The 12,307-nt window shown below is 49.8% G+C and overlaps 1 protein-coding gene across 1 annotated transcript in view; it reads left to right on the top strand.

Annotated features, from left to right (window-relative positions):
* Positions 1 to 4,118: 4,118 nt before the first annotated feature.
* The window catches only part of SNTB1 (syntrophin beta 1), a 199,505-nt gene continuing 191,316 nt past the window's right edge, over positions 4,119 to 12,307 (top strand). Inside the window, exon 1 of the mRNA XM_037048463.1 lies at positions 4,119 to 5,104. Coding sequence (XP_036904358.1) covers positions 4,543 to 5,104 — 562 coding nt within the window. The 5' untranslated portion in view covers positions 4,119 to 4,542. The remainder of the gene's footprint in view (positions 5,105 to 12,307) is intronic.

The raw sequence follows: 12,307 nt of genomic DNA, 5'->3' as shown, positions 1-12,307 counted from the left end.
TCTGCAACATTCTAAACACAGCGAGCAATGAGGTAACTCCCACCTGACCGACTGGTCAGCTGAGAGTCTAGGTGGTGGTCTGTCTAGTTTACCAAGGACCCGCACAGGTAAATGCCAGGCATGTGCATTACAGGGTGTTTGCCAACCCATTTACTATGGATGAAGTACCTGTGAGCCCACTGGGACACACCAGAGAGGAAAGAATCTGCTCAGCTTTCTGTTCCTGGGGCATCTACCAGTCTCAATGTTTCATCTTTAAAATAGGAATCACTAACCCAGCATTATGATTTTACAAGAGTAGGTTGTCAATTAGCATTTCGTCAACATGTATTTACATAGGTGGGACTCACTCTAAGAGTTTTACATTTCTCACACCCTCCTGCACCACTCTCATTCCTTTCTCTAATTTACCCCCAGGTACCCAGGAGCTCTGCATTTCTCTTCACTGATCCCCTTACAGCTGCTGTCCGTCCTGTCTACTGGGTAATAGCCCTGAAGGTGCTCAACCCACTGCCTCGGGAAGAGTGCCCAAGCCACGATGATTATATTTTCCAAACCTAAATATCAAAGCACGTGCTAGAACCAGTAGAAGTTTACTCAGTAGGTATGAGGAAGTAATCTTTGAAATCAGGATAATCCCTGACAACCCAAAATATCATGGTTGCTGAGCCTCGGAGAAGACAAGCAGGACGGCCTGTGCTGCAGTCCCCCAGGGCCTTACCGGTGATCTGGTCCCACCATCTCCAACCCCTTCTCCTACCTCACTCTCCCTCCCACAGGCTGCCCCAGCCACCCAGACCTGCTTTGGGTCCCTTGAACCAGACAAGCTTGCTTCCGTCTCAGGCACTTTGCACTGGCTCTTCCTTTTCCCCGGACCCTCCTCCCTAGATCTTAGTGAGACTCTCCTCTTACCATTTCTGTCCCAGCCCTGCAGTCACCTCCTCACAAAGACTTTCCCTGACAGCCATTGCTCCGCAGGTGTCCCTTGCCCCCTAGCCCTTCCTGATCCTGTTTCTCCATTTTATTTTCTTCCGACTTCTCCATGAAAGGGTCTCGGGTCTGCAGTCTCTCTCTGTCTCCACCCTACCACCCACTACAGGGTAAGCCTCCTAGGGCATGCCTCTGTTAGTTTGTCGGCTCCCGTTACTGTAGCACCTAGGAGAGTGCCCAGGTCAAGGTGCTTGTGGAACAAAGAAACGGAAACCGCCCCCGCCTGCACACGCTGCTGGAGGGAGGGCCGTGTAACCTTGGTTCTGAGGAACTGAGGGTTGTGTGGCCTGTTACCAGCAAGTCTAAGTCCATCCAAACATCTGTGGGAGAATGATCTCCCACGGGAAAGGGGCACACACTGGAGGATCCCAGCGTGGGACAGAAGGAAGAAATAGAACGAGACACAGAGCTAAGCAAAATAAATCAGGTTTTAAAAGGCGGTGGGATAAGGCATCAGGTATAAGGTCTAGAATGCTGAAGTTGGACACGTACCCATGGTAACCGAGTTGTGACTTTGCCACAAACTCCCTACATGGCCTTGGGTCTGCCATTGCTCTACTGTGAGCTTCAAATGCTACACTTACAAAAGTGAGGAAGCTGAAAGTCTCTTTGGTCCTTTCTAGTGGCCATTCATTACAAAGGGAGACCCAGGAGAGTATAATCTGTGTTAATTGTGAGTGTTAAGGGACTGAGGTGTGGTAGTCCCACCCTGAACTGAGAAATGAGGTCAATAAGGTATACCTTTGAGAGCCGGCACCACTAATCAGAGGCCAGATATACAGGGCTGTCTGGAAGATAAGATAGGGCATCTAGGCCAGCAAGACTCCGGCAGTTGCCAGTTTCAACATATTAACATGTCTGAAGAAGAAGAAAAAAAATAATGTCAATTAGGGAAGGGCAGGGTATTCTGTAACTTTGGGAAGAAGGAGAGGCCAGGGCTGGCTGGACGCTCCTACATGTGGTCTAGGAGAAGGGCCTTAGGCTCAGTGCTACCCTCACATGGAAAGACTGGCTTCAGTGCCACGTGGACCCTGTGGCTACACACACCAGGCTCTGAGTATTTTCAGAAGCGTGTTGGACAATGGTTGAATCCAGACTCTTTGTTGCTGGCTTCAAATCTTGACTGCCATTTACTAGCTACAACACTAGTCTTACGTAAGGCAAGTCATTAAACAGGAATCTCTGCTTTGTTACTGTTTAATGGGAGCGAGGATTATAGTAAGTTTTCCCCCAAATTCTGGAAGGATTACGATAATACATGTAAAGCCCTTATAATTCCATTGGCAAAGTCGTCCCTGGCGATCACACATGCCTCAGGCCTAATGATATTAAATATATCTTCCCTCCTTCCCATGCCACGTTCAACAAGCAACCTGCTGCTTCCCATGTGAGTTGCTTACACAGAAAAATCGTGCTCATCACAGAGATTCTGAGAAATTCCCATTGCAGAGCCTGCCTATCTTATGGCAGACTGATAACATTCTCTCTAGTTTTGCCTGGGCCTCCCGCATTGCTGGACCACAGAGGCAAAAGGTGCAACAGGTTGATGGGAATGCAGGATCTGGGTCCGGAGGCAGCTCTGTTTCGGTTTCTAAACCGTCCCACTGGCACTCCGGTGCCCATCTCCACCTTAGTGTGCTGGGGTTAGAATGCAGTGCTTGGACCCTGGGCTCCCCGAAAAGCCGTGTGCCTGAGTCCTCAGTCCCTAAGGCAGGGGCCAGTCCTGCCTAGTTTTCCCACCCAGCAGTGGCAGTCACCTGAATTAGCTCCCTGTGTGACTCTGTGGCACAGAGGCTGCTGTCCCAGCAGCAGGAAGTGTCACACGAAAGCATAAAAAAAGCTTTTGGAAAACTGGTGGGTGACAAATACAGAAAAGGAGAAGCATTAATGCAAGGGTTCCCTCTGATCTGTCTGCAGGGATGTTCCCTCCTCCTCCTCCTCCAAAAGAGGGAAAAAAAGTGTCCAGAGGTTTTCATTCCCTTCTGTGACCCCACCTGGAATACCAACCGCCCTGTAGGGGTTTGTCTGAGTTTTTCAGCATTCTCAGTGAAAAGTGTGACTCCTTTCAGAAGGGTTCCAGGACTTCCAGTGAGGACATACATCAGTGGCAATGTGTTCAATATTTCTTTCCTTCTGACACCTGGCTGGATTGGGTTTACCTTTAGGAATTCGCAGATTTGTGAGTTTTGTTTATGGAGAGGGGGGAGTGAACAGTGACAGGGGGAGGTAACTGAGAATGTGAAATATTTGGAGGGCCCATGAGATCTGCTCAGTGTGGGGAGGTAACGCAGGGGTTCAAGGGCCAGAAGGTTTCTGGGAGGTTGAGCCATGACATGAGCTATGTTGGCATTTCCGGATGGACCTGGGAAGGTAACCAACAATTGTAATACTGTTCCCCTGGAAAAATGCAACTTGAGCTCTAAATAGGAAACTTTTGAGATACAAGCCATTGCAACTGAGTTCTTAAATGGTGGACTTCCTAGCGTAAATCTTGGGAAGAAAATCCCAGGAAGCATGTTGTGTAATACTGGGTGGGGGTGGGGGTGGGTGGGAGAGATAGGTGCGAAGCCTACAGCCTGTGATGGGTTAGAATTGGAAGAACATCTATCCCTGGGGTCTGGGGCAGGCAGCGACCTGCTGAAAAACCCAGCCAGCAGAGACACCTCTCCAGAGACCCGTCAGAAAGATGTCCTGCATTTAAAGAGATGAAGTTCGGGGGCATTGGGTTATGCTGACGCTTCATTCTGGGTTCTGGGGGCAGCCTTCCACCTCCACTGTGAGAACACTCTGGGCCTCTGTCCGAGTCTGCCAGAGTCCCTGGGAAAGGAAGTGAGTGACAGGTAAGAGCTCAGCAGGGAAGTCAAGCCTTGGTTTGAGGAAGCCAGCGTCAGGAGATGGACGTAGACACTGCGGTTTAGGACGAGGGACAATTCAGTGGAGGGTGTGAACATCCAGTGAGGGGACCAAGGCAGGACACACCGACCCAGCCAAGGTGCGGGGTGGAAGCCCGCGGAGAAAGGAGAGTGGAGAGGAGAGGGCTGGGGCGGGTGGAGAGAAGGCGCTGGGGAAGCTGTCCCTGCGGCGACGTGCGCCCAGAAGAGGGAGGCGGGGAGGATCCGAGCAGGAGGGCCGCGCGCGGCCGCCGAGGCTGCTGCGGCTGGAACAGGTGAGCGGTGGGTCCCCGCCCTTCTCCTGGCCCGCGAGCGTGCCTCCTACCGGCTGTTGGCGGCGCTTCGCTGCTCGTGGCTCCCCCGCTTTGGGGTTTTGCAACTGGCAGCTGGCTTTTTTTTCTCCCCTCCCGTTTCAGTCTCTCCTTCTTCTTTTAGGTTGCTCCACCCCGCCCAGGATCAGGCGAGGGGGGAACCAGCTGGGCTGCGGCTGCCAACTCGAGCCGAGCGCGTCAGCGAACTCCCGGAGTGGAGTCCCGCGCGTGCTGCCTCCTCCCAGCCGGGCGCGTTCTCCCAACGACCCGGGCCCCGAGGCCTCTACGCTCAACCCTTCCCCACTTTCCCCCGTTTTGCAATCACATGGCATTTTAAGAATGCCGGAAAGATGGCGGTAGCGGCGGCAGCGGCGGTGGGGCCGGCCGGTGGGGGCGGCGGCCGGGCGCAGCGGAGCGGGCTGCTGGAAGTTTTGGTTCGGGATCGCTGGCACAAAGTTCTGGTGAACTTGAGCGAGGAAGCCCTGGTGCTGAGCTGCGAGGAGGGCGCTGCGGCGTACAACGGCATTGGAACCGCCACCAATGGCACATTCTGCAGGGGCACCGGGCACCCGGGCGCGGGCAGCGCGCAGCCCCCGGACTCGCCGGCTGGAGTGCGCACCGCCTTCACCGACCTGCCGGAGCAGGTGCCCGAGTCCATCTCGAACCAGAAGCGTGGCGTGAAGGTGCTGAAGCAGGAGCTGGGCGGGCTGGGCATCAGCATTAAGGGGGGCAAGGAGAACAAGATGCCCATCCTCATCAGCAAGATCTTCAAGGGGCTAGCGGCGGATCAGACCCAAGCCCTGTACGTGGGCGACGCCATCCTGTCGGTGAACGGAGCCGACCTGCGCGACGCCACCCACGACGAGGCTGTGCAGGCGCTGAAGCGCGCAGGCAAGGAGGTGCTGCTGGAAGGTAAGGGGTTAACGCCGCGCGGGCCGTGCCAGGCGCGCACACCCACTCACGCTCTCAGGGTGCCCGCACTCGCACCCACGTGCTGTCACACCCCAAGGGGCTGGGATGTCAAGGGTGACGTGGAGTTTTAACAACTCTGACTGACTAGGGGGCAACTTATCCCCACCGTAGGGTCGTTAAAGGGTTTGACCCGGTAAGGGCGTCTGTGTTAAATGCCCGGCCAGAAGTGTTTCTTGAGTTCCTACTACGTGCCAAGCACGGGGTCGCATGCGTAGTGCACATTTCTTTATTTTTACCTGCAGATAATCCACGTGGAGTGTAGGGACTGGAAAGTGCAGCTGGAAAGGAAGTGCAGACGTAGAGAGTCGCCCGTCCACGGTAGGAAGGGAACGCGCGGAGTAAGCGCAGCTCAGATAGTTTTCCTCTTCGGCGCAGTCTTGGGCTCAGCAGGCTGGACAACCCAGCGAGAGGGGTTGAATCCCAAAGGGACCCCAGAGCGATGGCAGCGTTTGAACGTCAAAACTCCCACCACCCTTCCCGACTTCCCTGCTTTCAAAGTGGAAACTGGGGTTCTGGCTGGGGAGTTGGGCCACCGGCTGGGAGCGTGTTGCAGTTTTATGCAGACGTTCACCTTTGGGCGTTTGGTCCGTCGGTCTGGGTTCTGAGTTGCTCTGCGTGGAGGGCTGGTGAAGTGGTTTCTCTGCCTACCGTTTCGGGTATTTTTCCAGAGGGGTGGAGAAACAACTTCGCATTTGTCAACAGTGTCCCCTTCCTGTGAGGCATCTTAGAAACTACTGTCTTGAGATGTGACGTGCCCAGCCCCCTCGTCACTGACCGTGAACAGAATGCTGGTGTCTTTAGGACCCGTTTGTGGTTATGTGGGGGAGAAGGGCAGGAGGGCGGTGAGCAGTTAAAGCATTCTCCCTTTCGGGGCAGCTGCGTTTCTCCCTTGCTGTCTCTCTGCCACTTAGCTGGTTTTGGCCACGCCTCTGTCAGCACTCTTTGTGTAATTATTTTATCTTCTCACCCAGCTTCTCTCTAATTGGAGATTGAGTTGTCTGGCGTCTTTTATTTAGTTATGGGTCCTCTGCCTTGAGCTGAGGTGCTCAATGACGTGCCCAAGTGAGACCTCGTGAACTGGTGGTTGATTCAAGTCCTAAATGCAGGACTTCAGAAACTCTTCTGTTCACCAACTCGGGGTGCTGCAGCGCGAAACTGAGAACGTTCCCAGTTGGGAAACCAACTTCGTCATGTGTGACAGCTGATGCAACTCCCTGCCCACCTCTGACCTAGAATGCAGAGGGCTTTTTTCCTCTCTTATTCGACTAGAGGATTCGTGATGTCTTCATATATAATTGCTACCCTGGATACACAAAGTGGAAGGCTGTTTGCTTTGGCTTGATGATTAACATTACAGAAAAAAGTTTTCTCCAGTGTGTGTTGGTGCGTGTGACAAGGGGCAGGTGGGACCTGGGGCCAGGGCAGTTTGGACTATAAACTGCTAGCCACCTGCTCTGCTAGCAATATTTACTGTAAAATAACAGGGGGACAAAGGCAGGTCATTTTTATTTCACTGCCCTTCCTTATGCTCCTTCTTTCCTTCTTCTTGGTTTTCACTTAATAAATAATGACTTAGCAAAGAGGTAAAAAAAAAATATCTCTCACCCCAAAAGAGGAAGGAAAGGTGGCTCCCTGCAGTTAAAAATAAACTTAAATGAAGAAAATAAACTCCGAGTAGTTGTGCGACTCTATTGATGCAGCAACTGAAAAGTGAGTTTTGTGAAAACCTCTAACATGAACCTTTACTGGGGAAGACCTCTGGGTCTTCTAGACAAGAACCGCCTAGGGCGGTGGTCTTATTTCCAGCCTGGGTTTTTGGAAATTGACTCCTAGTAAGAACCAGTAGAGGCCCTGACTCAAACTCATGTCGTGTATTCTGAGGCTAAGTGTTGGTCCCAGGCTTGGTGGGAGTGGCCCTGGGCCATCAAGTCAGGCAGCACACATCCGTCTTTTGTAGCTCAGCCTAGTACCGAGGTTCCCAGCCCACTGGGCTTATCAGGGCCACTGGCAGTGCTTTTTAAAATGTATACCTACTTGCTCATATTCTGACACGCCATCTTGATTCCAGAATTTCTACACAGGGAAGGCTTTGGCGAAGTAACCTCCATGGATGAGAGGGCTAAGGAAGATGTTTAAAAAATATATGCATATGGAAAATACACTGATTTTTAATTTAGATTGCTTTTTGGGGGGGGAGTTGGTTAGTTGGTTGGGGGAGCTGATGGAAATGAGTGTAGTCCCTCCATGGCTGCCTGTACACACCCCATTACATGACATGTGCCCCCTAGTGGAGAGTCCCTGCCTCTACAAGTGGAACACGTTGCGAAATAAAATGCTGAACAGCAAGTTTCAATGCCACGGAATCATTTTAACCTCCCAGAAAGAATGGGAATAAAGATACCAGCTGGCCATGCCTATTTCACAGGGCTGCTGTGTGGAAGAGCACTCTGAGGATAAAAGAAAAAACCCCACATGTATCAAATGCCTGCTGTGATGAGTTAGCTTTATAATTCAAATAAAAGGAAGATGAAATTGCCTTTCCCAAGGCATAATCCTTGCTTTTTCTTCACTAGAGTTTACATTCCTTATTTTTATTTGACTGTACTTTGTGCTATGAGGTTAGAATGTACAGAAGACCACTCTTCTGGGGAAAGAGAATCATCACAGTAGCCAATATTTCCTATGCACTTAATATATAGGACACTTTATGCGTGTTTGCTCACATTACCTTCCAATAGCTCCAGGAGGCTCATGCTGTTGCTAGTTTTGCCAATGAGGAAATGGAAGCTTATGGACAGTGGGTTATTTGCTGCAAGTAACATAGCTAAGAGGTTCCCGGTCTGACTTAAAAACACGTATGTGTCACCTGTAGGTGAAACTGATACTCGGAGTGTCAGCTTCCTCAGTTACTAGGTCAAGGTGTCTTCCCCATTCCTTGAATATGCTGAAGTGCATGGAACAGCCCTGAGCAGGACACAGCCATTGTGTGGGGTATTAGGCAGGGAGGGGCAGGAAAGAGCAGGGAGCCGTAAAACCCGTGGGCACCATGTCTCCCTGGTTGTGAAGAGGGAGCTGCTGTGTGACCCCACGTTCCAAGGGGAGAGGGCCTGCGAGGAGACTCAACTATAATTCCGACTTAAAATTGTGGCTAAATGGTGCCGGTCAAGCCAGTGTTTAACTGACTAGTCAACAAGGTTCATATCAAAACACCTTCCCACTGTGAACCCATTTCCCGTGTTGGGGAGTGGGAGCAGGCACCCTGCCTATGGCCACAGGGGTATTGTACCCTTCACTGCAGGGGGCACCCTTCCCGCAGGCCACCAGGTGAAAGGCGCCCTCTGGGCAGGGCACATCTGCATAAGCAGCCATGGCCTCTCTGGGTGGGGACAGTAGGAGGGTTTGTTTTTTTTTTTTTTGCCTCTTCAGTATTAGTAAAATAATGATTTGAAACATGTTAACCTTTTTGTAACAGAAGTATAGGCTACAACACAATTAGTTCCTCCATAACTCTGCCAAGATTGAGGAGTCCAGGATGTTCTGGAAGAATCCTATTGGATTCTGGAGGTTGGGGCTGGACGGCATCACCCCTGCACCCAAAAGGTCTCCTTTGGAACTGAACCAGAAAAAGTGGAAGGCCAAAGGAGAAAGTCAGAGATGATCCTTGACCTTAGCCCTGCCCATCAAAACTTCTCCCCGAGACTCTTCCCAGGAATGCTTGGCTTTCACGTGTGACTTTTTCACAACCACTTTCTCCAGGGGTGCTAGTGGGGGCGGGGGGCCAGGGACGTGGAGTGCGAGGAAGGGGCTGAGATTTTGCCAGGGTAAAAACTCAGGATTGGATGAGAATTCGATCTTTTAAAAAAATCTTACTTCATTTAGCATATACTGATTCTTTTCTCTTCTTTTCTTGTTTTTGGAAGATGTACAGATTCTTAAAGAATACCCCAAAACTCCAGAATTAGAGTCTTAAAACTTGGGTTATTTATCTTGTAACTAGTTGTTACATTTTACAAGATGCTTTAGTGTTTGGGCCTTGATTTCCACTGGAAGGCTAGGGGGCTGGGTTAAGCCACATCTAAACCGTATTTCACCTCAACTCCAATTCAGACCCAGCATTTTCCCAGTGCCTCTTTTTATTACCGTGAAATGAACTTTATAAATCATGTAACCTAACTCCGATTTAAGGTTAAAAATCAATATAATGCCCTATCATTATTATATCTTTAATATTAATATGGTGGAAAAATGGAGTGAGTTCGTTTTACAAAAAGCATCAGAAGATAAACGTGTGACACACGAAGGAGACAGACACCAGCACTAGTTTGTAATGTCACCATCCGAGCACAGCTACGGGGGACAGTGGGTAGGAGTTTGTGCTGTCATTTGGGACCTGGTAAAACCTTGCCCTGCAGGGGACTGCCCCAGAGGTTGCAAGGTGGCTGGAATTCCTGCCTCCTATCACTAAATGCTAGTACTCTGCCACCCCCATGCCCCTTGACTTTAAAGAGCCCATATACATTTCCGAACTGCCACTGGGGAGGGGTGCATTGACCCTCCACTCTTTTGAGAACCAGTGCTCTGTAAGAATGCTGATACCACTTCACCAGTTTATAATAGCTAACTTTTTGCAAACCCTTTTTACGTATGTCATAGAGGTCAACATTCACCTAGTGCTTACATTGTGCCGAATGCTGTTCTAAGCACTTTCCATGGACTCAGTCGCTGACTCTCGCAGCAACTCAATACTACGGCTACGTTTGGTCTACAGATCAGAACAATGAGGCACAGATTGCTTCAGTCACTTGCCTAGAAACACGGTGAATTAGTGCTGAGGCTGAGATGCAAGCGCAGGCCTCAGAGACAGCCTTATAAAAGAAGCAGATTAGGACGTGTTGATCAGGAGAGTGGCGCTCCGAGAGTCCAGTGATTCGTCCCAGCGAGGCCGTCTCCTCTCTTGTCTGGAGAGTCAGTTTGCTGTTGGGGTTATGAGGAGTTACAGTAGTTTCTACAGTTGCGATTTCCACAGTTTCAGTTACCCACAGTCAGTCACAGTCCCAATGTATTAAATGGAAAAATGCCAGAAATAGCAATTCATAAGTTTTAAATTGTACACCATTCTGAGTAGCATAAATGACAGCTGCTGACATCAGGATTTACAAGTGACTTTCACAATTATGACCTCATTTGATGCTCTGGTAACCCTGTGGGGGTTATTATTATCACCGTCATTATAGTCATCATCACTTTTATCATAATCATCATCCCTCTTTTATAGGAGATAAAGAAGCTCCGGGCTCGTAGATACTGAGACTGGTGTTGGTCAGCGCGTGCGTGAGTCAGGACTTTCAGTTGTACTTGACAGTAACCCAATGCAAAAAGGGGAACATATGAGACAAATGCAAGGATTCACTGAGTGTCGGGGACAGCTGGGGCCAGGTCTGTCATCACCTTGGCTTTCCTCCCCTCTTGGTGGAAGATGGCCATCAGCAAGTACATGATCATATTGGACCCCTCAGTACAGATGATGGGAAAAAAAGTCTTCTTAACAATTACAGTAGTTCCCCTTATTCAGAATTTCTCATGGGTAGTTACCCATGGTCAACCATGGTCCAAAAATATTGCATGGGCAATTCCAGAAGTAAACAATTAATAAGCTTTAAATTGTGCAACATTCTAGGCCCTGGCTGGTGTAGCTCAGTGGATTGAGTGCAGGCCTGCAAACCAGACGATCGCAGTTCGATTCCCAGTCAGGGCACATGCTTGGGTTGCAGGCCAGTTTCCAGCAGGGGCCAGTTCCCTGCAGGGGATGCACGAGGAGCAACCATACATTGATGTTTCCTTCCCTTCTCCTTCCCTTCCCCTCTAAAGATAAATAAATAAAATAAATAAATATATAAATAAATAAATTGTGCAACATTCTGAGCAGCATGATGAAATCACTGTCCCATCCAGTGTTGGTCCGGCGTCTCCCCACTGTGCTCATGCTCCCCACCTGTCGGTCACTCAGTAGCCCTAACTTAGTGTGGCTGTGTGGGTTAAATGTGACATTCAGACCTTGCCGAGTGGCAAGAGTGAGGTTCACAAGGCTCTTGTGAAATGACCCAGCTCCCTGTGCCCATCCAGCTGCCCTGGTACTCAGCCACTTGACCCTGAATTATGCTTAGGAATGCCTCCCTGGGCAAGGCTTAGGTTTGTAAAGTAGCTTCACTCACATTATGATTTTTGTCACCAGATCCTCACTCTGGGGAATCATTGGACTGGTTTTAGGATCTCCCTTTTGTATAGCAGGAATGGAAGTGCCAGAAATTAGGGGATTTATCTGGGGTGAGCTTGTGCACGAGGGAGCCAGACATCGGATTACCTAACACCCCAACAAGCTTTTCTTTCCGCTCAGGACACAAAGTCAAGACACCGTGCAGGGGCGGAAAGAAGTCTAGGAGGTACCAGGCATGGCCTCTGAGTCCAGGAGCTTACAGTATTCTATGTGGTTGGGCATTCTAAGCTGATTATGAATGCTTGAGGTCGGTAATGCAAATAGTCTGATTTTTACCTGAGCATATATAGCATAGTACCTAGAGCACATTAGGCTGTTAAAATGTGTTAAAAGGAAAAAAAAATGGAAGGAAGAAAGGGAGAAAGGGAGGGAGGGAATGGAAGGGGCTGAGGGAATCGGGGGATTTAATGACCCTTTTTTGTGATTTCCATCCTCCACCACTCATGCTGATAAACATTTGGCACTAATAGTGGAAACGACACCTTTCTATGGAGCAATAAAGAAGTGACTATCGACCTGGGAAGCACTTACTTAACACAGACTCGTCTTGAAAGACAGTTGACGAAAGAGGAGCCAGACATGATTTTAAAAGTTATCGGAAGACGTAATTATCCTTCTAATGGTGTATTTATAACCACCTTTCCTTTGCCCTGCTGGGGCTCCGGGACCTGCAAGTCTGAATATGTAAGAACACCTCTACCTGAGGAGATGAAAACTGTCTGCCTAGATATTTTAATTGTTTCTTTTTCAAGCTCATGCAGCTGCCTGAGAATTCAGACCATACTCCTTAAGGGAAGCTGACATGAGCAGCCCTTCAGTTCTCGATGTCTGCTGCGGTGGGTGATGCTCTTCACGTTCAGCGGTGCATT

This window comes from Sturnira hondurensis, unplaced genomic scaffold, assembly GCF_014824575.4.
Source record: "Sturnira hondurensis isolate 20B ecotype Veracruz unplaced genomic scaffold, ASM1482457v3 Scaffold0006413, whole genome shotgun sequence".
NCBI lineage: Eukaryota > Metazoa > Chordata > Mammalia > Chiroptera > Phyllostomidae > Sturnira > Sturnira hondurensis.
The sequence above is the reverse complement of the archived record's forward strand: the minus strand, read 5'-3'. Positions and strand labels throughout refer to the sequence as shown.